Source organism: Ammospiza caudacuta, chromosome 7 (genome assembly GCF_027887145.1).
Source record: "Ammospiza caudacuta isolate bAmmCau1 chromosome 7, bAmmCau1.pri, whole genome shotgun sequence".
NCBI classification, from domain to species: domain Eukaryota; kingdom Metazoa; phylum Chordata; class Aves; order Passeriformes; family Passerellidae; genus Ammospiza; species Ammospiza caudacuta.
Window position 1 is genome coordinate 2,198,255 of NC_080599.1, and position 27,982 is coordinate 2,226,236.

The following is a 27,982-nucleotide window of genomic DNA, read 5'->3' on the forward strand; positions in this document are numbered from 1 at the left end:
GGCACAGCCAGCTACTGCTGAGGCAATCCCAGCTCCCACTGAAGGCTTCCCACCCAAACTGCTGCCTTCAGCTCTGACACACCATCCAGGAATCCAAGAGCAAAGCTGAAATCTGATTAGAGAATCTTGCAAAATCACATCCCAGAACATTTTGTTATAAAATCACAAATGTTAACAGAAGCTGAGAAAGCCAACAACGTTAGAAAACAAGCTTCCAGCACTGGGACTAGAAGAGTTCAGGCAATGCATTTGATTGGAATGAGCCCTCTCTTTCTGACATGTGAGCAATGCCATGGAACTTCCCAAACCAGGGAAATAGGGAGCCCTGGCAGCAGCAGCTTCACACACAGCAATGACACCGAACAGGGCAGGGCAAGAGGCTGAAAAAATTATAACTTCTACTTGCAATGAAGAACTTTTCTTTCAAGTTCTACTATAGGCAGTATTTATAGAGTCAAAAATAGTAAAAATAGTAGTAGTAGTAATAAAAATAATAACTTAATAATAGCGATAATAGTGATAATAGCAATAATAAGAATTAATAATGGTAATAAAAACCCTGCCATGCTTATACGTGGTTCGCATGGCCAGGTTTTGGTACAGCGGAGCTCCAGGAGTGCCTTCTGTGAGAGGCTGCTGGAAGCAGCTGCTCCTCTGTATCCCACAGTCAATTCCAGCTGGCTCCAGGATGGAGCAGCCGCTGGCCAAGGCTGGGCCAGTTGGAAATGGTGGTGACACCTTTGGGGTGAGAGATTTCAGGAAATGGGTGATGGTGTAGGTGTCAGTGTGAGCAGGGAAGAGCAGGGTGAGAACACTGAGAGGAACAACTCTGCACAGCCCAGGGCAGGATGGGCAGCAGGAGGGGCAGGAGCTGCTCCAGGGGCTGGAGCTGATTGCCCTGAGATTCCCTGGGCAGCCCCTGGGGAGGCAGCTGGGCCCCTGCAGCCCATGGAGGGCCCGGAGAGCAGAGATGCACCTGCAGCACCTGGAGGAGCCCGTGCTGGAGCAGGGGGGGCCTGAGCAGGGGCTGTGAGCCCATGAGAAACCTGTGCTGGAGCAGGGACCTGACAGGGAGCTGCAAACCCTGCAGAGAGGAGCCCATGCTGGAGCAGGGTCCTGGCAGGACTTGGGAGCCCATGGAGAAAGAGGCAGCTGCAGCAGTTTGTGAAGAGCTGCTGTCCCTGAGATGAACTCACCTCGGAGAAGTTCATGGAGAAGTGTCTCCAGGAGGGACCCCTGGCACAGCAGGAGAACGACTCCTTTCCCAGAGCAGCAGGAGAAACAATGGGAGATGAACTGAGCAGAGCCCCCGGTGCCTGTCTGCCTGCACCACTGGGGGAGGAGGCAGAGCTGGGAAGGAGGGAAGGATGGGCAGAAGCTTTGTTTTACTTCTCACTATCCTGCCCTGATCTGGATAGAAATAAATTCAACTAATGTCTCTAATTTTGAACTTAATTTTTGCCCATGATGGCATTTGCTGAGTGATCTATCCTCATCCTGATCTCAACCCATGAAGCCTTCATTGTTTTCTCTCTCCTGTCCATCTCTGGAGGGGAGTGAGAGAGCAGCTTTGGTGGGTGTCTGGCATCCCGGCAGGGTCAATCAGCTACACCTCCCCTCCCCTCCCCTCCCCTCCCCTCATTTTTTCTTTCCTGTCCTTCTGTTTATTCCAGAGGTCTCAGTGCAGAGGTTGAGAGGGGCTTTGCTGGAGGCAGTGGAGGTGTCGGGGAGCAGCGGGGACAGAAGGCACAGGGACATGGGACAGGCACCCGAGGGGCCTGGGCAGCTGGCAGGGGGCAAGGCCTGTCCCCCCTGGGCCAGCAGCAGCCCTGTGCCCTGCCCAGTGCGCTGCCAGCAGGGGCTGGGCCCCAGAGGCAGGGGCAGAGTCCAGCCCCGGGGCGGCGTTTGTGCCCCGAGCCCTGTTCAGCCCAGCCTGCCCCGTGTGTGCAGAGAGTGCTGGCACGGCTGCCCTGGACAGTGTGACCTGCTGGGGACACTGAGAGCTGCCCTGCTGTGACCCTGCCCTGGACACTGCACAGGCACCACCCAAACCCAGCCAGCAGCACCCCTGGGCATGGCCCAGGCACTTGAGGGCATCACAGCGACCCCGCTGGTGGGGATGTCCCAGGCACCAGAGCCCATCCCAGGCACCAGAGCCCATCCCAGCGCTGCTCCTGGGGATGTCACAGCTCCTACAAGTGTCCCAGGTGTGGGAAGAACTCCTCATACGGCTCAGCCCTGACCCAACACCATCTCAGCCAGCACTGAGGGAAGCCCTGGGAGTGCCCCCAGTGTGGGAAGAGCTCCATGCGCTGCTCCAGCTCCATCCCCACGGGAGGATCCGCGCTGGATGACCCCCAGTGACCCCGGGGGGCAGAGCCCTGGTGATCCGTGGTGCCGGTGATCCCTGTTGGGAAGACACCTGGCTGGGGCTCCACATCCTCCTGGCTCCCCATGGCCTGGATTTTCTTTTCATTTCTCTTTGCCCTTTCAAACCCCTTAAAAACAGAGTAAAAACAAAGATATTGAGGTAAGACAAGGATGGAGACATGGGGGGCTGTACCAGGGGATGTGGGGGATGCTGGGTCAGAGGGAGTTGAGGGCTCCGGGGAAGACTTGGGAGTTGCTCAGGGCTTTGGGCACCCCAGGCCGAGCAGCTCCGGCTGCGCTGGGAGACCCTGGCAGAGGTTCTGGGGCAGCTGATCAAGGAGCCCCTGCCCTGGAACTGTCCCCCTGTGCCCCCATCCCAATGCCTGGTGTCCCCTGGAGTGGCTGCCCCATTCCCGCTGTCACTCCCACTCACCCGGCCCGTGTCCATGTCCCCCCTATGTCGTTCACGTCCTGGTCTCATCCCAGTCTGGACCCCATTCCTCTCCCTGTACTGTATTCCTGGTCCCTGTACCGTATTTCCAGTTCATTCCAGGTCCCTGTCCCTATCACCATTCTCTCTTCCCATTCCCCATTCCCGGTCCCCATTCCCATTCCCATTCCCCGTTCCCTGTCCCCACTCCCTGTCCCCATTCCCTGTCCCCATTCCCATTCCCCACTCCCCACTCCCCATTCCCATTCCCGGTCCCGGTCCCGCTCCCTGTCCCCTCTCACCGGACGCCGCCGCCACCGCTCCGGCCCCCCCCGGCCCTCACGTGACCGTGCAAACCCCGCGCTGCTCCTGCCCACCAATCCCAGCGCGCGATCGCTCCCGGATTAGCATAACCACGCCCCTTGCTCCGGCCCCGCCCTCCGCCGGCTGCAGCCGCCTCCGGGCGCTGTTTGCTCCCAGTTCCCTCCCAGCGCTCCCAGTAAGAGCGAGACTGGCAGGGAGAGCGCTCCCAGTTCCTGCCCGCTGCTCTCACCATCGCTCCCAGTGCTCCCAGTATCGCTCCCAGCCCCGCGGGTCGGGGCCGCTTTGGAACCCCCCAGGGCAGAGAGCGGCTGCTTTTGGGTGCCGGCACTGCCCAGGCCGGGCTGGGAGCGGAGCAGCAGCAGGAGCGGGAGGGAGAGGAGGGACAGAGGAAGAGGAAAAGGAAAGGAAAAGGGAAAGAGAGGAGCGGGAAGCAGAGGAAGAGGAGGGCCAGAGCAGGAGGAAGAGGAGCAGCGGAGGAGCAGCCGCAGCACCAACCCCACGCGGTTCCCCCGCTCGGGCCGCGGCTGCCCCGGTTCCGCCCCTCCGGAGCCCGCAGGTGAGCGGGGGGGGGGGAGTCGCCCCAAGCCCATGGCGGGGGGGTCTCCGGGAGGGTTTTTTGGCGGGGCGGGGATGTTTGGATCGTGCAGGAGCCCAAAGCCGAGCCGGAAATGGCCCTGCAGGGATCTCGGAGGGTCCCACGGGGCGCTGGCCCGGTACCGGCAGGGAGGGGGCGATCCCGGCTCTGGGGATCCCCGGGAGAGCCGGGGGGAATGCGGGAGCCCCGGAGCGGGAAGAGCCCCGGAGAGGGCTCCGGGTGCAGAGGGACCCCCGGCAGCCGGGAGGGGTGCGGGAGGCTGGGGATGAGCGGGGTCCGGGCCCCCCGAGCCTGAAAGGGGCGCTGGCTTCTCCAGCTGCCCTTGGGCACCGGGACTATCAAACCCAACACGCTCAGCACTTGTTTTGCTCCCCAAACCAGGACTTCCCATTCCCAAACCTTCGCCAGGTGGAGGAGGAGGCTGCGAGGAGGAGGAAGATGCCCCAGGACCCCCAGGCAGGTGAGGAGGAAGTCAGTGCCCCTTTTCCCCTCTCTCCTGCTCCATCTCCCAGCCCAGCATGGCCCCCGGCTGCAGCACAGCCCCACTGCTGATGCTGTGCAGCCAGGGATGCACTGGGGGGATCTCCTTCCCCTCCCTGTGGCACGGAGGCAAATCCCATCCTCTCCTTGTCCTTCCTCCCCCAGGGAAGGAGCTGAGGATGGAGACCAGGGTGGACAAATCCCCACAGCAGAACCTCTTGGCAGAGGCTGTTTTGAGCGGCTCCACAGGACAGGAATCCAATGGGGAGGAAAAGTCCCAGAGATCCCACACAAGGAGGGGCTGCAAACATGGATCACAGGGATCTGAGGAGGAAAGACCCACCCTGTGCCAGGGAGGCGGCTGGAGCTTGGAGCTGGGGGTCCCTGAGCAGCTTCAGGATGGGGAGAAGCCCCACAAGTGCTCAGAATGTGGGAAGAGCTTCAGCAAGAGATGCCACCTGACCTACCATTATAGAATCCACACTGGGGAACGGCCCTATGAGTGTGGGCAGTGTGGGAAGAGCTTCAGCCACAACTCCAGCCTGATCCGCCACCAGCACATCCACCCGGGGAAGCGGCCTTACGGATGTCCTGAGTGTGGGAAGAGCTTCAGAGCCAGATCCAGCCTGATTTTCCACCAGAGGAGCCACACAGGGGAAAAGCCCTATGAGTGTGACAAATGCAGCAAGAGCTTTCAGAGCAGCTCCAGCCTCCTCCTGCACCAGTGCACTCACACTGAGGAGAGGCCCTTCCACTGCCCCCACTGTGGGAAGGGATTCAGGCACAAGCACAGCCTCCTCAGGCACCAGCTCATCCACTCCGGGGAGAGGCCCTACGAGTGTCCCAGGTGTGGGAAGAGCTTCAGTTTGAGGTCCAGCCTGATTATCCACCAGAGCAGCCACACGAAGGAACGACCCTACGAGTGTGGGGAATGTGGGAAGAGCTTTGCCTACAACTCCAGCCTGATCCGCCACCAGAAGATTCACACAGGGGAGAGGCCGTACGAGTGTGATAAATGCAGGGAGAGGTTTAAGACCACCTCCAATCTCCTCCAGCACCAGCGCATTCAACACAGAGGAGAGGCCCTTCCGCTGCCCCAACTGTAGGAAGGGCTTCAGGGTGAACTCCACCCTCATCAGACACTGGCTGATCCACACTGGAGAGAGGCCCTATGAGTGTTCCCAGTGTGGGAAGAGCTTCAAGACCAGCTATGAAGTGACTGCCCACCAGCGGAGCCACATGGGGGAACAGCCCTACAGGTGTGGGGAGTGTGGGAAGAGCTTCAGGACGAGCTCGCACCTGACTGCCCACCAGCACATCCACAGCGGGGAGAGGCCCTACGAGTGTCCCCAGTGTGGGAAGAGCTTCTCCCAGAGGTCAGCCTTGACCCAGCACCAACGCAGCCAGCACTGAGGGAAGCTGTGGGAGTGCCCCCAGGGCAGGAAGAGCTTTATGTGCTGCTCCAGCTCCACAGCTCCATCCCTCATTGGAGGATCAGCACTGGATGATCCCCAGTGACCCCGGTGGGCAGAGCCCTGGTGACCTCTGGTGCCAGTGACCTGTGTTAGGAAGAGACCTGGCTGGCTTCTGGCTCCCCATGAGCACCTGGACACATCCACAGACCAGCATCAGAAATCCATTGTGGAGAGCTGTCGCCCTGATTTTTTAAGATTTTCTAAGCCTTCTGATGTTTACATTCTTGTAGCAAACTTTCTCACACACTTCCTGTAAATAACTTATTGTTTTGCATTCTTTGATGGAGGAGGAGAAATTTGATGGACTGTTGGTTTTTTCAGAGTCATTGGAGAGGTGGGACTTTCCCCCTCTGATCCACTGTCACTTTTGGAAAACTATAAATGTTGGAGTCAGAAAATAAACTTTCCTTTTTTCACCTTGACAACAGTGGTATGTGCGCTCCTGTTGTTTTGTGTCTTATAGAGACATCGAGCAGATTTGTTAACTTCTGACCCCAGAAAAATCTCACTTTTTGCATCTTTTGGTGGCATCAAGTACCACTGGATGGCCTTGGAGGTCTTCTCCAACATAAATCCGTCATTTTAATTCTCTCTGCCCCACAGGCATCTTCCACAACCAAATCAGGTCGGATTGGGGCAAAACCCATGATTTTGGAGACAGTTGGGTAGAAACCCCTTCAAAAAAGGTTCTTCCCACCCACCCAAGCACGTGGATGCTCTTCTGGCAGGGACACAGAAATCCTTTTGTTTTGGCCTTCAAACACAAAGGTTTCTGTTCATCCCTTTGAAAGCCCTGAAATTGGGGTAAAAATCAAGACGTTGAATGTGCTTGGATGGACACGTGTGGGGACACAGCCTTTGGTGGGGACCTGGGTTGGAAATGGCCATGGACAGGGACATGGGGGGACACAGCCATGGATGGTGACATGGGAAGACATGAACATGGATGGGGACATGAACTGGGACAGCATCAGTGCCACCACCTGTGCCACCACAGTGCCACCAGCACCTTCATCTCAGCCATGGCGCTGCCTGATGCAGTTCCTGCCACCACGTCCCCCCTGCCACCATTGTGGTGTCCCAGCCGAATGTCACCCCCCAGCAGGGCAGGATGGGAGCTTGTTCAGCTGGTGACAAGTGGCCCAGGAGTGAGTGACAGCCAGCAGGGTGTCCCAGGGCCACCGCGCTCAGGGGACCCCAACTGCCCCTGGGGACAGGGCAAGGGTCAGTCTCACCCACAGGGGCCATGCAGGGCCATGCTGGTGTCACTGGAGGCGTCCTGGTGGCAGTGTCCCCACAGGTGTGGTGACATTGTCCCCTGGTGTGTGTCCTGCTGGCATCATGTCCATTATATGTTGGTGACCCAAGTTACATCATCCTGGTTCTCCTCCCCAGTTCCAGAATGTTCCCCACTCCCGCTTTCCCATTGGTTCCCGTTCCCTGCAGCTCCTCCCCTGAATCCCAGTTGGTTGTTGCCCTTTTGTGCCGCCTTTGCACCGCCCTTGTTCCCTCTGCCCATTGGCTCTCAGACCCAAAGTGTGGTGGTGTTTGCAGGGGCCCCAGGACGAGGGAAAAGATGAGAATCTTGACTCCATGTTTCAGAAGGCTGATTTATTATTTTATAATATATTAAAAGAAAATGATGTATTAAAACTATACTCAAAGAATAGAAGAGAGGATTTCATTAGAAGGCCAGCAAGGAATAGAAAAGAATGATAACAAAAGCTTGTGACTCTCAGAGAGTCCGAGCCAGCTGACTGTGATTGGCCATTAATTAGAAACAACCAACATGGACCAATCAAAGATGCACCTGTTGCATTCCACAGCAGCAGATAATTATTGTTTTTCTTTTCCTCTGAGGCTTCTCAGCCTCTCAGGAGAAAACTCCTGCCAAAGGGATTTTTCAGAAAATACCATGGCAGTGTTATCTTTACCCAATTATCCCATCATTAAAAAAAACCCAAACAATATTAAAAGTAATAACAATTTTAATGAAATAATTAAGATGAAAAATATAAAATTGGATACAATATTATTCGATTAAAATAAGGGATAATTTGGTTCCAATAATAGCGCATAAGCAAAAACAACCGCGGGGTACGGAGGGCAGGGTTCAATGACCCTTGCCACTTCACGTACAAGCTTGCCAAGTAAACGTCACCCCTTATATGCCATGTGTCAAGTCCATCTTCTCCTATTTTCGGTTCGTCCCTTTTCTGTCTCCGCCTTTATTACCACCTTTACCACGCATGCGCCACCACTTGGTTTGGTGGTCACACAAGTCTTTGGGGGTCGTCACTGATGAAGGCCCTGTAGTCTTCTTCGTTGTCCTTTAATTCACATTTGGGCTACACATGCGCACCAAGCCAGTACAATGTAAGCCAAGACTAACATATCACTGCATCTACATATGAAGGCAGTAAATCCCTTATAATTAGCATTTTCTGGGACCGAACCGGGTTCTTGGTCATTTTTAGCAACTGTATCTTCAGCTTCTTTCCTGTGGTCCTTGAAAAAAACATCTGCTGGAAAGGGGGGGTGGAGGCCCTCCTCTCCCTCTCTTCTTTGGCATTACTATTTTTAACTTATTTTATTATTTTCCAGATATTAGTTACTGTATCAATATTGATTACTGTTTCAATTTTTATCAGCATGAATCATACCTATTTACCACAAATCCCCCATTTCTCTTTTTGATCATTGATTTGTGCTGTATTTAAAAGGCTGTGCCCTGATAACCTTTATATTCTTCAAAATTTTGATTCTCTCGTTGTCTCCTTTCAGCTTCAATCTTTTCCAGCATTTCTGCTTCTGGGTGTAATTTTTCACACTCTTTTTCAAATTAAGTTAACATTTCAATCTCTCTAGGTCCTTGTTCTTTTACCTGGGTTGATTTAGCTGTTAGGACCATTATATATTTTGGTTTTCCTTTTTCTGGGGATTCTGAATCTTGAGACATAGTTGTAATATGCACCCCCTGAATCACTGAATGAATTAACCTAATAAAACCTGGAATCATACAAGGCAGAAACAGAAGTCCCAGAACTGAACACAACAACATGAACCCTAACTTTTTCCACCAAACACCTCCAAAGAGGTTATCCCACCAATCTGCTTTCAAAATTGAATTCCACTTTTGTACCAGCACATGAGCCACCCTCTTAATTTCTTCTGCAAGTTCTGTGATAGCTTCCCCATAATCATCAATTTCTACACAGCACCTTAATTCATTAAATCTCGCACAAACTCCTCCTTCTTCTGCCAACAGATAGTCTAGGGTGATCATGTTTTGGTACACAAATGCCCACATTTGTGTATACTGCCTGGCCAACATTTTTAAGGCACCGGAGGTGTGATTTGACACCATCTCCACTACTGCTTGGAGCCTTATTAATCTATTCAATAGGTAAATTGGGGTCCTGTATCCCCGTGATCCATCCTGAGCCCATGTTGCTGGGTCATAATATGCTATAATTTGTTCTGCAGGCCATTCGTCCTCTCCCCATTTTTGATTCCCTCCTGCTGTTGGAAAATTTAAATTCAAATTTCCTTTATTCTACTGCAGGGTTTCATACAGTGGAGTTCCTAGCACATTGCTCCTAGACCTCAGTAGAACAAAGAAGGAGGGTTGTATTATTCCCAAAGTACAGGTTCCTCTCCGTTTTTGAGGTAACTCACTGTATGCTCGTTGCCCACAAATCTAATATATCTTACCTGAGGCTTTCCACTTCTTATCAGTTTTCTCCAGTTGTTCTCAATAAGACCTCAGGCTGTCAATGGATTGGTAGGGGTGAGCTCCAGGAGATTTTTACTAGCATAAATTATCTGTTCATCTTATTCACAATTTATTCCTTTTATTGGTCCCCAATATCTAATTGGGTTTTCAGGTCACCAAAATTTTGAAGGATTATCCATATTAACCACTAATATGAATTTATAAGGACTATGCCCTACTACTTTATTAAATTTCCTTCCTTCTCGAGTTATACAAATGATTCCAATTACTTGATGGCTTAAAATCCATCCTTCAGGTCTCTTCAATGTTTCAGAAATTTGGGTGTGATTCCACTTTAGAAATTGCTCTGGAGCTAAGCTCTCACCTTTCCACAGCCATCTTTGAGCCATTTTTAGACCTCCACAAATCCAACATTTTGATAATTCCAATTCTGTAGCGATCCTTTGCATCAATCCTACAAACAGATTCTTATTCAAGGCTGGCAGATCCCAATCTTTGCAGTGCTGTTTTAGCTGTTTATACAATTCAGCTAATTCTTTTGACTCTTTTCTCCTGTTCTTTTCTCTATTCCCCTTTGTTTTCTTCCTTTTTTTTCTCTTTTAATTTTTTTCTTAGTGCCAGGCCTCCTATTCCTATACTTGGATCATCTCCATTATAATTTCTTTCAAAACAAAAGAACTTTTTGTATTGAGGGCCAATCTTATTACCATGGGGATAAGGAGCTCGTCCATAATATCCCAAAGTTTTCCCTTACCAATACATCTTTCCTTCCTTAATACAAACATCTGCAACACTGCTGTGATTGTAGCAGGCAGAACTAACATATGGGTGTGTCACAAACACAGATTCCATCTTGTCCTTAATCCACACAGAGTGATTGCAACAGTCACAAATGTTGAAACTGCCGGGACTTGGGTTTTGCCCTGATTGTTTTTTCATTGCCGAAACTCTGTTCAGTGTGGCCTTCTGGCTTTGGCAACCGCCAAGGGTACCAGAATGATCACAGCAAAAATAGTCCTCTGAAAATCTACCTTTCTACCTTTCTCAAGGCCCCATGGGTTGCAACCAAGGGCCGACATACCAGACTTCTCGGTAGCAAAGGTAATATCCTGGGATCTAGTCACTGGTGCTTTTAGTTTCCTTGGCACCCATAGCCCCACAGAGTTTGTTTGTCTCCTTTTAAATGCCATTTCCCAGTTCTAACTGGTTAAGAAGAAATAATTAAAACAAAAAGAAAAGGGAAAAGATTAGGCTGGAATACCATAAACCTATATTTTCCAAAATTTCAGGGATGTGCCAACCACAATAAGATTTTTCTAATTATTTTCTTCTTCCAGGGCAAGGAGTTCATTAAGTCGCCGCCTCCAATAGGCGCACTCACGGTCCCAATGTGCCCCTGGAATGCACCTATGTTATGGTATATAGACTTCTTCTCTACAATGACTATCAATGAGACACTGGTTATAATGTTATGAATTGCTCGTTCTCTTATTTGTGCTATAGCCAATATAGCAAAAACCAATTGATGAGGGTTCTCTATTAATCTAATTACTGCTGGAAGGGTCCCATCTCCCAGTCTCAAAGGCATCCCACAAAAAATCACTAGCAATGCGTTCTGTAGTTAGCCGGCTAAATACATAACCATAGCAAAACAAGCAAATCAATTGTCTCTCCTTCTCTTCCCTCTTACTTTCCAGCATGAGTTAAAGCAAAGTGTGCAAACAATACATATCCAGGGATGACACCTTAAACCATGTTTACCGCACTCCCAACATTTTACTTGGCTCTGAGCTCTTTTAACAACAGGTGTTATCAATCTCAGTTTCTGAAATTGCAATTCTGTAATCAATTCTAATAATGTTGCTGGTGGGTGACCCTGGAGGAGATCTTTGATCCTTTTAGGCCATTCCCACCGATTCAGAAAGTCTTTTTATTCTTTTCCACCGGTGTTCTTCTGCGTCTGAGCTCAAGGGAATTGCAGTCCACAGCCACTCCAGAGTGCCTAGTTCATTCTTAATAAATCAGGGTTAATAAAAGCAACTTAAATCCTACTGACAGTGGAGCCCTGGAAAAAGTTAAAGATAGAATCTAAAATGTTAGGCTTTGTGCTTTCCCAGATCAACTGCACCTGCGTAAGCAGTATGATAAATTATATAATTGTTAGATGTGATGATTATTTAGTAATTAAATGTAATTATTATATAACCATGGGAAAAATAATGAAAAACTATGTTGGAAATTCAGAGAGGGGTTAAATTTATGGATACAATAGAACAATATAAGTTTAATAATTAACATGAAAGTTATGTAACGATGGAGTATAAAAACATGATCATTTTGGATGTATGGTCGGAATCAGATTTGGGTTGAATATACCCCGATTCCCAGAGCTCTTCAATGTAAAGCACCGCATATAATCCCCCGTGATTATGTGTTTTTGAATGCTAACACTACCATATTATCATATTATTGGAATTACATGTTCTAACAGTATTTTAGTTACTGTTTGAACTGTAGCCTGAGCTGCTGGAAATGCTTCAACCCACTGAGTTAATTGATCTATTATAACTAACAAATATTTCCACCAACCCACTTTAGGCAATTCTATAAAATCAACCTGGATCTTTTCAAATAGCCTGAAGGCTGTTTTGCATCCTCCAGAGGGAGGGCTTCTTAACGCTTTCTTATTTACTTTTTGACAGATAAGACACCCCTGGGTAATTTGCTCTCCAATTTCAAATATCCTTATACACCCATAAATTTTAAAAAGTGATCACAAAAGGTTCTTGTTCCCCAGTGTGTCTGTCTATGCAAGTTATCTAAGATCTAATGTGCCACTGGTTTTGGCATCATAATCTTGCCATCAGGAAAAACTCACTTTCCCTCCTTAAATGTTACTCCTAATTTCCTTATAGCTGCCAGTTCTTCTAGTGGAAGGGAAAGTGTCTCTTGCTGAATTTCTGTTTTTTGTTAGGTGATGATTTCAGTATCTCCCTTTCTTAAGGTCGTTCTTCTTTTGCTTCTTCATCAGCCAAATTATTTCTCGGACTCTTATATCCCTCCCTCTCTGGTGTCCCTTTACATGAACTACTGCTATTTTCTTTGAGCCTTTTAAAGCTTCAAGTATCTGAAATATTAATTCCCCATTTACTAACCCTTTCCCTTGAGTGTTTCTAAGTCTTCTTGTATAAATAGTCCCTTCTTGCCCTTTTAGTATTAATAATGCACAAAGAAATGCATAAAATTCACAGGCTTGTGCTGACCAGGAGGGACTAAGGGGACCAGACTCCTTTAGCCTAAACTTTTTCCCACTTCACCTGAATGCCAACCCATGTCATTAATTTCTAGATTATCTTCTTCAGTTAAAGAATAAATTTTAAGTTTTCCTTCACAGGGTTTTATCCACAAATTTAAGGTTATTATTAGATCTCTGCCTAAAAAATTATTCTCAGCCTCCGGTATCAACAATAAATCACTTACTCCAAATTTGTCATCTGTTTCAATTTGCACTCCTTTTATTACAGGGAAAGCCTCTCCCATAATTCCAATTACTGAAACTCACTCACGACTTATCTCCCTGGGGTAATTTTGTCACTGTCAACCAAGAAACTCCTGTATTGACTAAAAATATAACTTCTTCACTCTGAGGACCTATTTTTAGCTTTATTATCAAGGGCTCTTTTGGTTGTATTTTGGTCCTCTTCATTAAACAAAACTCCTGACCTCTCTGATTCTCCTGAGTAGTTTTCTCATCTTGCTGTTTCTTTCTGCAATTTTTTTGCAGTTGCCCCTTTTTATGACAATAAAAACAGGTGTGTCCCGCACCATTCAAAGGGAGTCAAGAATTTTTTAAGTGTCTTTTCTTGTGGCGGGAAAAATGCACAGGTCCTGTGTTCCTAAAAATAGATCCTGACATCGGCTGTTTGTTTTTCTGTATTCAAAGCTGCCTGCATTTCGTGAACTGCTGCCACCAAAATTCTGGCATCTGCTTTCTGCTTTTCCTCATCTCTGTTCACATACACCCTTTGTGCTTCTCTCAGTAACTCTTGAAGTCCCCTGTCCTGCCAGTCTTCTAATTTTTCCAGATTTTTCTGATGTCACTGCAAGACCTGGTCACAAACTGAATTTTTAACAGAACCTGCCCTACTGCAGTATCAGTATCTATACCTGAATATAATTGCAAGTCTCTTTTTAATCTTTTTAACCATTCTGCTGGGGACTCATATTTTTTCTGATGCTCACTCAAAGCTTTTCCTATATTATGTCCCTTAGGCACTGCCCTCTGAATTTCTTGATTTTCTTCCCTTCGGGATTCCCATTCATCCCAAAACTGTATTATCATCCCCCGTGGGCTGTCCTGAGGAATGCTCCCCCCCTGAGAACCCTCCTCACGGTTCCCAGATCCCTCAAACCACTGCGAATTTTTCACACAATCCGCAGCCCCTGGGTCAAGGAACTTACTCTTTCCCTGAACCATTTCTGGCGGCAACAAACTAAAAAATCCCCGGTACCAGGAGAGTCTTAGTTTCCCACACTCACCTCGTGGCTCAACTTCCTCACTTACTACTCTGTCACACTGCCTTTTCAATCTACCTGTTCCACTCCTATCTCTCCCTCTGCAATCTACTTGTTCCACTCCTATCTCTCCCTCTTTCTCAATCTATTAGCCCCGTCCTCTCACCATCTCATCACATACAAAATTGCCTGCTACCAACCCCTCCAAGGAAATTGAACCTATTAATTCACTCTCTTTCTCAGTCTCCCTACTGAGTAAATCCCTCCTGCCCAAAGACCTTCCTACAGGTGCCTGGACCAGGGATCCCCTCCTTCCCCTTGGGTCAAACCCTCCCGGGGTCCCCACTCATTCATTTTTCTTTCACTTCCCTCCTTTTCTGGCTGACCTCTCCCCAGCCCAGCCCAGCCAGCTCTGGCCCCACAGCTCTGCTCAGGCCAGGCTGCTCTGGGCACTGCCCCATGGCCTCAGCCCCTGGCAAGGGCACAGCAGCAGCTGCAGCTGCCACAGGACTCAGTCCCAGCCATGGGGGAAGGTGCTTGGCCAAGGCCAAAGGAGGCTCCCTGGCTGCCCTGCTCCCCTCGGGCTGAGGTGCTGAGAGCTCTGCAGCCCCTGCTGCCATCCCATCTGCCCAGGGCAGCACAAGAGCCCCGGCCTTGGGGCCCTCAAGAGCTGCTCCTGCTGCAGGCCCAGGGCCCATGCCAAAGCTGGGGCAGCCACAAAGCTGTGCCCATTTCTGTTCATTTCTGCTCTGATGAGGATGGATCCTCAGCCACTTGGAGGTTGCTGATGAATTTAATTACTCCAGTGGCCGCTTCTTTCTTGAGCTCTTAAATTCAGGAATTCAGTGAGAAAAGCACATAAATATTTGTTCGAAACACCTGAACATGAAAAGTCCCTAGGAATAATTTGTTTTCAATTCTCTTATGGTTAATTATGCACATTCCAGAAGTATATTGAGAGTCAATATATGGTATTGAAAACAAAACGGAAAAAATTGTTTTGTCCTGTTTTTTTTTCCTGTTTATAGATAGATTTTCAGCAATGAGCAATTGATTTTGACCCCCTGCACCTTTTAATGCAGTTTGAACATATATGAAAATCAAGACCCTTCATGGCTGACAATCAATTAGACCTTATCCCCACTCCCTCCCCACCATTTCTCTCATCAGACTCCTGACACTCCTATGGATCAGGAATGGTGTGGCCAGCAGGAGCAGGGCAGGGATTCTTCCCCTGTGCTCAGCACTGCTTGGGCAGCATCTTGAGTGCTGTGTCCAGTTCTGGGCCCCCAGTGTAGGAAGGACATGGAGGGGCTGGAGTGTGTCAAGAGAAGGGCAACAAGGCTGGTGAGGGGTCTGCAAAACAAGTCCTGTGAGGAGTGGCTGAGGGAGCTCAGGTTGTTTATCCTGGAGAAGAGGAGGTTCAGGGGACACAAGGTGGTATCAGGGCACAGATTGGACTTGATGATCTCTAAGGTCTTTTAAGACCTTGTTGATTCTGCGATTCTCTGAAACCACCCTTGGAGCAGTTGCAGGATGAGCCCTGGGCCTCCTCTTCAGCAGCTCCAGCAGCCCAGGTCCCTCAGCTTCTCCTGCCAGCCCCAAAGCCCATCCTGTCAGTCCTGCAGAGCCTCTGCAGCTCCTCCTCACTGCCCAGAACAGGGAGCCCCAGAGCCAGACACAGCAGCCCAGATGTGCCCCCCTGGCCTGGGGTGACTCTGGCAAGGGAGCAGCACCAGACACTGCAGGAACCTGCAGACAATTCCTGCAGCACTTGTAGGATGATCCTGCTCCCCAAGGGACATTCCCATGGTGCCAAGTCAGGAACTGCAATGGGGAGTGGGGCCAGAGAGGAAAGGGCAAACAGGGATGGGCTGTTTGCAGGGGAGGGAACAGGGGTGGGCAAGAGGAAGAAATCTGGATCAGGAAAAAAAAACGAAAGCACAGCTGAAGGAAAGGAAATGCTCGGGGCAGTTTGGGGGTGGCTGCCAGGCAGCCCTGGCTCTGAGCAACAGCATCTGCAGTGGGACAGAAAACTCCCAGCTGATGGGAGCAAACTTTCTGGCTGACTGCAGAGGCCAGGACAAAGCTGAGTAGTTTCCCTGGTGTCCCCCAGCCCTTGCTGGCCCCAGGGGCTGATGGCATTTGTGCTCCCTCAGGTTCATGTCCCCACAGCAACAGCATGGGGGTCTCCCCCTGCTCTGTTCAATGCAAACAGGGGCTCCTGAGCCAGTGCTGCTGTGTCTGTGTCTGCAAGGATGGGGCACCTGTGTGAGCTGGGGGAGAGGCCAGAGCTGCAGAGGGGGGCTGTTGTTGGCAGCTCCATCAGGATGCTCTGGGACGCTGCCCTGGGCTGTCCAGCACACTGGGGATGGATCAGCCCCTGCTCTGCTGCTCCTTCCCGTCTGCCCCAGGGCCCTTGCAGAGCCCCAGCCATGCTGTTTGCCCCCAGCCTGCCCACGGTCATCCTGGGGCTGCTCACGGGGGTTTTCTGTGCTGAGCATTGGCCTGGGCGTGTTCTTGAGAGAGCCTGGGCAAGGAGCCTGGAGCCCCCAGGCCCTGGCCTGAGGTGTCAGTGCTGCCCCAGCAGTGCCCATGGCCTGTCCCTGCTGCAGCCCCGGCACTGCCACCCCCAGGGCTGTGTCCGGCCCCGAGAGCACTCAGGCCCTGCAGCAACACCAGGGCCACCAGGGCAGTGGGGCAGGGCCACGGCAGCAGCACTGGCAACACCAAGTGCAGCTGGGCACAGCTGCTGGGCCAGCACTGATCTGCCCCCAGCTCTGCACACAGACATTGCTGCTGCAGCTCCAGAGAAGGAAAAAAAGGGGATCTCCCTTGAAAACTGCTGGGAGATACTTTAGTTCACTTGAAGCCACCGAGAGTGCAGCACCTCATTGACACAGTCTATGACCACAGCAAAGGTGGAAAGAAACAAATATAGAAATGGCACAAACAATGGCATTTATTTCTGGACAATCTTAAAAAACTAAAACAAAAGAAAAAGACAACACATAAAGCACCAAACCTAACTACTATCAAAGACAACTTGAATTGCAAGCGTATTGCAGAACATGACCAGCAGTTTAGGGTTTCTTAAACCATCCAGTCATCAGTGTCCACACTGCAGCCTTGAGCTCCTGGTTCCTCAGGCTGTAGATGAGGGGGTTCAGGGCTGGAGGCACCACCGAGTACAGAACTGATAGGGCAAGATCCAGGGAAGGAGAGGAGATGGAGGGCGGCTTCAAGTAGGCAAATGTGCCAGTACTGAAAAACAGGGAGACCACAGACAGGTGAGGGAGGCAGGTAGAAAAGGCTTTGTGCCGTCCTTGCTCAGAGGGGATCCTCAGCACAGCTCTGAAGATCTGAACATAGGAGAAAACCATGAACACAAAACAACACAATGATAAACTGGCAGTAACCACAATGAGCCCAATTTTCCTGAGGTAAGACTTGGAGCAGGAGAGCTTGAGGATGTGGGGCATTTCACAGAAGAACTGGCCCAAGGCATTGCCATGGCACAGGGGCAGGGAAAATGTATTGGCTGTGTGCAGCAGAGCAATGAGAAAGCCACTGGCCCAGGCAGCTGCTGCCATGTGGGCACAAGCTCTGCTGCCCAGGAGGGTCCCGTAGTGCAGGGGTTTGCAGATGGATACGTAGCGGTCGTAGCACATGACGGTCAGGAGGGAAACCTCTGCTGAAAAGAAAAAGACAAACAGAAACACCTGAGCAGCACATCCTGAGTAGGAGATGTCCCTGGTGTCCCAGAGGGAATTGTGCATGGCTTTGGGGACAGTGGTGCAGATGGAGCCCAGGTCGCTGAGGGCCAGGTTGAGCAGGAAGAAGAACATGGGTGTGTGCAGGTGGTGGCCGCAGGCTATGGCACTGATGATGAGGCCGTTGCCCAGGAGGGCAGCCAGGGAGATGCCCAGCAAGAGGCAGAAGTGCAGGAGCTGCAGCTGCCGTGTGTCTGCCAATGCCAGCAGGAGGAAGTGCCTGATGGAGCTGCTGTTGGACATTTTCTGTCTCCAGACATTGGAACCTTTTGAAGAAGGAATTAGAGTGGTAATTGAGGGGAGATTTCTCACAGAAAATCAAAGTTGTTTCTCATAGACCCTTTCCTGCCACTAAACACCTCCCCCTGTCTATGTCTAGGAGATCTTCCTTCAACTTTTGTTGCTAGAGCCCTGATTGCTGCTGGCCAATGTTGTGTGAGGAGCTGGACCTTGACCTGCAGGACACCTGGGAATCAGCCCTGACTCCCAGTCAGTGCAGGAGAACAGTGAGGGCAGAGGCCAGTCCTGTGTTAGGACTTGGATAAAGAATATTCTCCTATGGCAGAGGAGCTGCTTGGGTGATGGGATGGGGAATGCAAGAGGCAGAACGCGAGATTCTGCGGCACTGTGGAAGAACAGAGTCCAAAGAGGCAGGAGGATTGTCTGAGGCTTAGTGCAGAATGAGGGGAGCTGCTCTGTCCCTCTCTCCTGTTCCAGCTGCCCTGGACTTGCACCTTTCTGAGATCCACTCCTCTGTTACCCTGGACAGCCAGGAGACACAGCTGAGAGCAGAGGGATCCCTGGCACACAAAGTGGCTCCTGCCTTTCCCAGAGTCAGGACAGTGGGCTCATTGCCAGCCTCCCAGGCTGCCCTGCCCAGAGCTGCCCGGGCACAGGGAGCTGGGACACCCCATTGCTGTGCTCAGCCTGCACAGGAGGAGCCCAAGGGCTGGGCCTGGCCCTGCAGCTGGAACTGCCATTGCAGAGAGCCCCTCAGCAATGCCAGCAGCACCTGGGCAAGGCAAGGAGAGAGAGAGAGCCGGGCCTGAGGAAAAGCCGTTCCCTGGCCAGCCCTGCCCAGCCCCTGCCAGGCAGCAGCAGGGCAGGACAGTGGCCCTCAGGCCCTGGTCAGCAGGGAATGGGCACATGGCCGCAGAGATGCCCTTCATCTCTGGGGCTGCTCTGCCCGCCCAGGAGGGACTGAGGGCCCTGAGCCCCCGGGCTGAGGGCTGTGCTGTCTGCAAGGGGACACAAGAGCTGTGCTGCTCAGGGCAGTGTCTGCCCTGCAGGGCAGGCCCAGCAGGTGCCACATCTGCCCTGCAGCAGGGCTTCCCTCAGCACTGCCGCCCTCCCTCCCTGCCCACAGCTCTGCTGCTGGAGCTGTCCCAGCCCCAGCTGCTCCTGTGGCCCCAGGCTCCTTCTCTGCCAGAGCTGCCAGAGCCCAGCCCAGCCCCTGGGCCAGCTCTGCCCTGCAGCTGCTGGGCCCTGCAGGGATTAAAGAACAGCTCCCCCAGCCTGGGCACCATGGAAAGGTGATGCTGCATGGATCTGGAGGCTGGGCAGATGCAGACACTTGCTGAGGTTCCCAGGAATCCTCACTGTGATGGTTTAGGAGTCTCAGCCCCTGCTGTGCCCTGCACAGCTGAGTTTCTATTGCCCCCAAACTGAGCCAGGCAAAAATGGGAGCACAGATTCTGGAAAGCAGAGACCCAAGCAGGAAACTCCTGCCCTAAATGAGTTCATGAAAAGTCCCCTCAGAAATGAGCTGGGCATGAGCTGCATCTCAGAGCAGCCCTGGCTGCAGCCCCAGCTTCACCCCCTGCAGCCGTCTCTGGCAGCAGGAGCCATCTTGCCCTGTCCCTCTGACGGTGCCCCTGGCAGCCCCGCTCTGCAACACATCCTCCTCCTCCTCCTCCTCTGCCACAGAAAACTCACCACGTAGAGGATTGTGGAGATGTTTCCCCAAGTGAAGTCTCAGCTCAATGTCTTCCTAATCCTGATTGCCTTCAGCCTGTCTCTGTCTGGCTCCTGTCCCCTCAGTGCCTGCAGACAGAGCCCTCAGCCCTGCTGGACTGGGAGAGGAGCTGGCCCTGGGAAGAGCTGTTCCTTTAAAGCTCAGCAGCACAGACACAGCACAAGGACTTTAATGAGCCTCTAGGGGATTTGGTGTTGTTTACATCAGACTCAGTGCCTAAGAGGGTGTTCATAAAACTTCTCAAGAACTCAAAATTAAATTGAAACTCTGAAGTTTCTTGAAGTTTTAATGGGTCTCACTGAGAGACCCGACTGAGAAAGTGTCCCCACGTTCCAGTTAGAGCAGAACGCTGGAGGCAGTGATGACAGCTGGGGACAAACAAGGCAAAGATGTCTCTGGTGCTGAGCAAACCTGGATGTGTTTGAGGAATGCCAATGTCCAACGCCTGAGCCCCAGCCCCTGGCCAGGCAGATGCTGTCCCTCCCTCCTTGCTCAGGGCTCTTCCCGGGATGGGCACTGGCATGTGGGGCTGTGCAATGGCAAGGGCAGGAGCATGGGGTGGGCCCTGCCAGGCTGCTGAGCAGGGACAAGGAGGCAATGAGGCCCCAGGCCTGCAAGGGTCACTTGTCTCCCACTCCTGCCTCAGGCCCGGGGCCAGCAGCCATGGCCAAAGTGCTGCCCAAGTTGGCTCTGGCAGGGTTGTCTTGCAGCTGCTGCACATGCCTGTGCCCTGTGCAGCCCAGGCTGTCCCACCGTGTCCCTGCCCTGTGCCTCTGTCCCTGCAGGCTCTGGGAACAGGTGCCCCTCTACATTTTGGCCACATACCTTGGCAGATTGAAATGTTGTCCATATGGATGGCTACAGAACACCAAAACATAAATTCTCGTCCTTTTTTTCTGAATATATAGGATCATAAGTCCGTATACTATGCTTTGGTGGTTTTCTTTATAATGAAACTTACCTTTCTGAATAGAAGACTGCCCTTCTTTGTGTGTAATATCTAATACAAAGGTAAAAATAATTAGGAATCATTTTAGGCATTGGAATTCTTGACCATAGCACTCCAGGAAGGCGAATTTAGAATACATGTGTTTTTCAATACAACTATTGTTCTGGAAGCTTGAAACATAACTGAAGAGGACAACTGGGAAGTGACTTTGTCCTGCAGTCTTATGGTGCTTCTTTTTTAAGAAATTCATGCGTGAAATTATAACTAACCTGATGTAATTTTTATTTTTAGAGGAAAAAAGGGATCATTAAGGGTAACTAAGGCGTATCCATAAGACATTCCATAAATCTTCAGATTACTGAGCCCCAAAGGATAAGTTATCATGGTATACCATGATAAAGGTAAGACAGAGTAAAGATCCATTCTGAATTAGGTGAAGTGTCTAAGAAAGGTGAAAAGTCTGTGAGGCCAAAGCTGAAGGAAAAACTCGCATGCTGAGACAGCAAGGAGACAGAGAAAGAAAAACAGAAAAGACCACAAGGTCGATTTGCCCCCGACTTAGAAATTTCTTTGATAAAGAAGAACTGGTGCTAAATGTCACGCGGAATGAATATGTATGAACTTATTGTGAAACTGTATGCATATGCATTTGGAAGGGGGATAAAAGAAGACCCGAGGTCTTCAGAGGTACGCTTGCCTTTTTGGGGGACTTGCGTCCGGCGCGTGTCGTAATAAAAGCATAGCGGGCTTTACAACTTTTACAAAGTTGTGAGGTTTCTTCTTGTCTCTGCAAAACATTATGGCGAGCCAGCCAGGAGATCTCTGTCCCCACAGGGGCAGGGGGGATAGACAGACCTCCAAGGCACGCCCTAGGATTTTTTTTCCTGGTGGGGCTCCACTCGTCTCAACTTGCCACCTGCGAGGACAGACAAGGACCTGCTGGCCTGCGGAGGAAGATACGGTATGTACTGAGGGGCCCCTGGGGGAGGGAAAGGAGAGCAGGGGAGTAAACCACCCAGAGACGTCTGGGTTCAGCTGATGGAGCAGCTGTATTTGAGACGGGGTTCATTGTTCTGATGGAGCGGAACCGCCAGCAGCTCTGGGGTGAGCTGGGTGAACCTGTGTATGTGTGTGTTGGGGGTTCATCGTTCTGATAGAGCAGAACTGCTGAGCCCGTGTGTGTTTTGTTTGTGTGCGTGTGTAATGTCCGGACACTGTGGCGCTGTATGGTCAATGCATTGTGTGGTCAGTGCACTGTGTTTCTAATTGTGCAAGTGTATAAGTGTATGGTATATAAAAGAGAGTAGATCTACAGGGCCGTACAGTGTGGGGCGGGGGGGGAGTCAGTACTACCCGTGTTTGAAGCAGCCGAGTGAGGCCTGAGGCGCCGGCTGCAGCAGGTTGTGGGGGCAGGGAGAGAAGTGCCCCCGCAGAGAAGCGAGTGGAGGAACGACAGTGATTGTGTTTAAATGTAGTGATTTGTGTAGATTTGGTACATTCTAACCGTGAGTATGAGCTCAGAGAGTTCCTTTGCCTTGGATGTTTGGACTTGTTCTCTAGACTGTGTGCTGTTATTCTGATTGTGTCCAGGAAAATTGATGTGAGTAAATGCCGAATTATGGTATGCTGTGTTGTGTTGAGAAAAGTGAGCACTTTGAGAAATATGCCCTTTCCCAGTGATTTTGTGTGGTGATTTTCTTCCGCTGCATTGTGGTAATTTGATTCTCAGATTGTATAGTAGTGTTTGTGGAGATTTTAAGATTTTGTTTGCAACAAGAGTAGCATTTTACATAGGAGAACTATAGTACAGTGATTTATGCTTAACTACGATAAAGCGAGTTAAAGGAATTCCAAGAATTCTCCCCCTCACAGCAATTCAAGCCTTGGCTCTAGTGAATTTGAGATAAAGGGGCGGGGGGGTGCGTGCATCTGTGGGCATATCAGAGTTTCGGCTGTGACTAGCACAGCCTTTTTGCAAAGCAGTAAAACAAGTGTAAGTAGGCACGGTGCTTAATTAGATTGTGCAAGAAGAGAACTAGAAAAGACTGATATTTTGTAAAACAGAGTTTATATAGAAGAGATGAATGAAATGAATTAGTTAATGAGACTTATGAGATTTATGAGACTTCAGCTGGTACTGCAGTAAGTCTGGACTGGAAACAATCTGCTGTAGGAATTTAAAGTTCTCTGTAACAAATAGGATAGCCTGCCTTTGAGGGCAATTTTGGGGAGCCTTTGGTGCATCGAGAGGCTGGCACGCTGCATGAGGTGACGGTGGCTGTCCCCTGGGCACAGGGACAGCTCTGGCTGCCCTGTCTCCCCAGGGAACACGGGAATGACCTGTGGGCAAAAGCTGGATGTGCAAGTATTATTGCAGCGCAGTGTTTGTGAGAAACGCAGGTATTGCTGTTATAATAAGTGTCAGGGCACAAGCCCCGAGTGCAAATTAGAGGTTTCTGATCAGAACCTAAGGTCTTAGAGCTTGTGTGTGGGAATCACATCTGATATCTGCCACCTGGAGCTGTGTGTGTGTAGGAGGAAAACTGAGAAACTACTGTGAAGGTCTGTGAAAAGAGGTTTGTGTGGAAGTGAGATAGGGCAGGGAGAAAGAGATAATGAGAACTGACCAGAGCAAAGATGTTCCTAAATTAGCCCCTTTTAGGAGGGGCTCACTGGGAGAAGGCTGCCAGTAGTAGCAGCTCAGAAAATAAAAAGATTTATAATACTTCATTGCTGTTAGTACTGTTTAAAAATAGGAGGATAAATGGGATAGAGTTTTTGTATGCTGAAATGTCTTTTTGTTTTAAGAAATCACCCAGAATGGCAAAGAGACTGTAAGATCAGACCGCCCTCTGGTCTTGGCCCTTGAAAAAGGAAAACAAGGCAAAGAGAAAGCAAATCAAACATGTTGTTCAGCGTGCAGCATAAGACAGCAACATATGAAATCGGGCAAGGATTATCATGCTGAAATGCAAAGCAATCACAGTTCACAAAATGAGTACATATGATTTACTAAAGGCTCCTCCCAAAGGGAGGAAGGGTAAAGATGACCTCCCCAAAAGGGAAGAATTTTTGTCGACACAAGGGTCATATATTCAGTTTTAATAAAGCTTTAGTACCTGTGGAGAATGTTTATGTTGTAGTGTGGGAATGAACAACAACTGGCCAGTCTGAGAAGGCATACTTGTGCAAACCTTTAAAGTAATATGTGTACTATTTGTACCTAAAAGCTTTTGTACAATTTGCTCAATTTTCTAAACATTCTCAAATGAGAAAGGTTACTCTGGAGGCAAATGATAAAAAGATGTTAGGCTTAACATTAACAGACACCGAAATTAAAGACATTAGTAAGAAGATATTAGAATAAGTAAATAAGTGTTTTCAAGGGTATGGGCCTCTGCTGTACCAGGGAGAGTGAAAGATGCTCCCCCATGAGCATCAAGCTTAAGGAAAGAACGCAACTAGTGAGAACTGAGTAGTACCCTCAAAAAGAAGGTAAGGAAGGAATCAGCCCAATAAGTGATAGAACTGGATTAAGGGCTGTTAATAAGATGACACAGAATTTATACCCTGTGGTAGCAAATCCATATACTTTACTAACTTGTTTAACACCTGAGCTAACCTGGTTCACTGTTTTAGGCCTAAGAGATGCCTTCTTTTGCCTCCCTATCCACGAAGCCAGCCAGAAAATTTTTGCATTCAAACACAGCTCAAATACTCCATGTGCCTGAAGGCTTCAAGATTCCCCACTCTGATTGGAGAACAGCTTGCAAAGACCCAGAGTCCCGGGAAGCTCACAAGAGGAAAGGAGGCTGTTGCAGTACGTGGACGATCTTCTAGTAGCCACTCGGATAAGGGAAGCAGGAGAAGCCTGGACGGTAAGCCTTTTGAATTTCCTAGGACTCCAAGGACGCAGAGTCTCAAAGAAAAAGGCACACGTAGTGAAACAGAAGGTAATCTACCTGGGGTAAGAAGTGAGTGCTGAGCAGCAGACTTTAAGGCAGGGAAGCCATATGCCAAACCCTGAAACCCCAGACAACGAAGGAACTCTGAACCTTCTTAGGCATGGTAGGGTAGTGCCAGCTGTGGGTTTATAATTATGGACTGTTCACCAGACCCCTCTATGCTCTTATTGCCAATGGAAACTGAGATCTCCAGTGGACAAAAGACGCCACACGGGCCTTTCGCCAGCTAGAGAGTGCCCTCATGTCAGCTCCAGCTTTGAAACTTCCAGATGTAAGTAAACCATTCTTTCTATTTTTCCATGCAAGGAATTGCCCAGGGAATATTGGCTCAGGACTTGGGCCCATACTGAAGGGCAGTTGCTTACTTCTCTAAGCAACTAGATGCAACAGCCAAAGGATGGCCAGGTTGCCTCAGAGCTGTAGCAGCAGTTGTGCTGAATATTCAAGAGGCACGCAAGGTTACCCTGGGACAAAAATGACTGTGCTAGTGTCCCACACAGTGTCCGCAGCACTGGAAGTAAAGGGTGGCCACTGGCTTTCACCACAGAGGTTTCTGAAATGCCAGGCCATCATGGTAGAGCAAGACGATGTAGAGATAGTGGTGACTAATATTGTCAACCCAGCTTCTTTTCTCAGTGGAATCAAGGAGAAGCAGTACACCATAGTTGCCTAGAGACCATTGAAGCTACCTACTCCAGCGGCCCAGAATTAAGGGACACTCCTCCGGATGATGCAGAGACCTAGTTCACTGACAGGAAAGCGACATTGCAAAGTTCACAGTGACTACCTGCAGAGAGGTAATAGAGTCTGGACCCTTACCAACAGGTACCTCTGCGCAGAAGGCTGAGATAATTGCCCTGACCCGTGCCCTGGAAAGGGCAAAAGGGAGGAGAATAACCATCTACACAGACTCAAGGTATGCACATGGAGCCATCTGGAAGGAGAGGGGACTGCTGACCTCACAGGGAAGGAAGAGACAATCCAGCTGCTGGAAGCAGTTCAGCTACCTGAAAAAGCATATTAAGGCACACCAGAGAGTGAGCTTAAAAATGGAGGAAAGAAATGAGCTGGCGGATGGAGAGGCAAAGAAAGCAGCAAAGGGTGAGGTACAGATTTTCCTCGAAGGTAAGCCATAATACAATAATGCTAATCAAAAGAGACGTACAACTGCAAGGGGTGGGCTACCATTGAAAGAGAGCTAGCAATCTCTTCCCATTTTCGTGGTTACTACTGAAGGAAGGGCACTAGAAAACACACTAGGGCCTAACTACTTAAAAGCCTTTTATAGAGTGTGGCTCCTTTCTCAAAATGACCAAGGCTGCGAGTGATACAGAGTGCATTGAAATGAAGTGTTGACTTTGAAGTAGTAATTTCCACAGGCTTTCTAGAACACACATCTGATTGAAAGAATTGTTGTATCGTTGTCAGGAATTTATATGCCACTATCACTCAGGTGAGCCGACAATGTGATCCTTGCCTCCAGACTAACCCCAAAATACCCCCGGGCCAAAACTCGGTCAGACTGGGAGAGGCCATGGGCCTGTACAGCAGTGGCAAATCAACTTTTCAGAACTCCCAAGGAAAGAGGGGTATCAGTATTTACTGGTATTAATAGAAACATTTTCAGGGTGGCCAGAAACATTCCCCACCAGAACTGTCAAAGCTCAAGAGGTGACCAGATTATTTTTACAAGAAATAATACCACGCTTCAGAGTTCCAGCCACGATATCCTCAGATAAAGAATCACATTTCATTTCCAAAATAGTGCAACAGATTAGTAGCCATCTGGGCATAGATTAGGAACTTCACACCCCATACCACCCCCGATCAAGCGACCAGGTGGAGAGAATGAATAAGACTGGGGCAAGAAGTTAATCTACCCTAGCCCAAGCTCTTCCACTAGCACTATTGCAAATTCAAACTAAACCTTGAGCTAAAGGAATGCTGAGTCCTTTTGGAATGCCTTATAGAAGACCATATAGAATACAAAGGGAATGTCCAGAATGTCCACCTACATGGTGGCATTAAGCAAACAGATCAGAGTACATGTGGCTGGAACTCAGAGCAGGGAGTTAGATAGCCTGGGGATGATGTATATGTTAAGTCACTTTCAGAGAAGACTTCCGAACCACAGTGGCAGAGACCACTGCAAGTACTTCTCACTACCTTCACTGCAATCAAAATCAAGGAGCAGGACGCCTGGATTCATCACTCTCAGGCGAAGAAGGCCCAGAAACCCCTTGAGGAGTGACGCCAGGAAACAATGAACTGAGATTAAAACTTACTCGGGCAAAACGAGTACATTTCGGTCGGGAGTAGCTCATATTTTAGTTTGTAGAATTGTTTTGTGTGTAATCATAACTGAAGTTTTAGAACTTGAGAGTACCTCTATTCAAAGCAATGCTGAATGGCCTTGGTCCCTGGCATTTAATCAGTATACTGGATCCGTAAGAAAACCTTCTGAGATAAAAGATTTAAACGTATCTACTGTAGTAATCCACGAGAATCAGGTATGTGAGGAGCAAGAATGGCAGGAACAGGAACTGTGGACACTTCAAGGAATCTGAGGAGAAGAAATCAAAGTAGGGTGCCAGGTCATCAATAGGGTAGCTTATGAGAGACCAGATGTAATTAGTGTCTGAACCTCCCCTGGTGTATATGAACACCAGAAGTCTGTGATAACCTAAGTGAATCAGACTGTTGGTGTAATTTCACCTTGATATAGCCTGTAGAAGTTACCTGCCTTTGAGCTCGAATTACTATCAGACTTTCATTTGAATTCAAAGTGGACACTGCACTTTTTACCACAGCAGGGCCTTATACACCCCCTACTAGTTCAGACTCTACCCAAACTCCAAACTTGAACCTTACATAGTAAAGAATGTGACTGAACAACAGCTATTATTCAATCCAGAATGGTCTCTCAAATGTGTGGAGTTGATAATGCAAATTAACATCTCAAAAATCCAACCAGCCTGCTCCTCCTTCCTTAAAACTTCCTTTGAGGGCTGGACAACATGGTTATAAAAACAGGCATATCTCAGGAGCAGAACAAGAAAGGAAGGAACCAGCTCTCCTGGTGCCTAAAACCAGGAACACCAAGAAATCAGTTTCCTTAGGTCATTTTCCAAGCTGGTTGGCTGAACACTCAGGCAATGGCTGGTAAAGGGTGCTGAACTGCAGGTGGTAAATTAACCCAAGCAAGGAAGGTGATTTTCTTTACTTATAGCTATCCCTTTTCCTACTGAGATCTGGATCAGTGATTGTCCCAGTCTGAGGCGGTTGGATTCTGCTTAAAAGAGGTAGAGAGAGACCCCCCCCTCAGAGCTCAGCAGCAGGCTGTAGGATTTTGAGCATCACTTTTGTGCTGAGTGTTTCAAGTAGCAGAAACCTGA

General features: G+C 49.5%; 1 protein-coding gene and 1 pseudogene across 1 annotated transcript; one reads left to right on the forward strand and one right to left on the reverse strand.

Moving 5' to 3' along the window:
• The window catches only part of LOC131560158 (zinc finger protein 850-like), a 596,580-nt pseudogene that overhangs the window by 268,274 nt on the left and 300,324 nt on the right, over positions 1–27,982 (forward strand).
• LOC131560132 (olfactory receptor 14A16-like) lies at positions 17,009–17,941 on the reverse strand. Its single transcript, XM_058808802.1, has one exon. The coding sequence runs from the start codon at positions 17,939–17,941 to the stop codon at positions 17,009–17,011; it is 933 nt and encodes a 310-aa protein (XP_058664785.1).

Bases quoted from the DNA above. Each gene is read 5' to 3' on its own strand.
- LOC131560132 (XM_058808802.1), bottom strand. From the start codon at position 17,941: ATGTCCAACAGCAGCTCCATCAGGCACTTCCTCCTGCTGGCATTGGCA.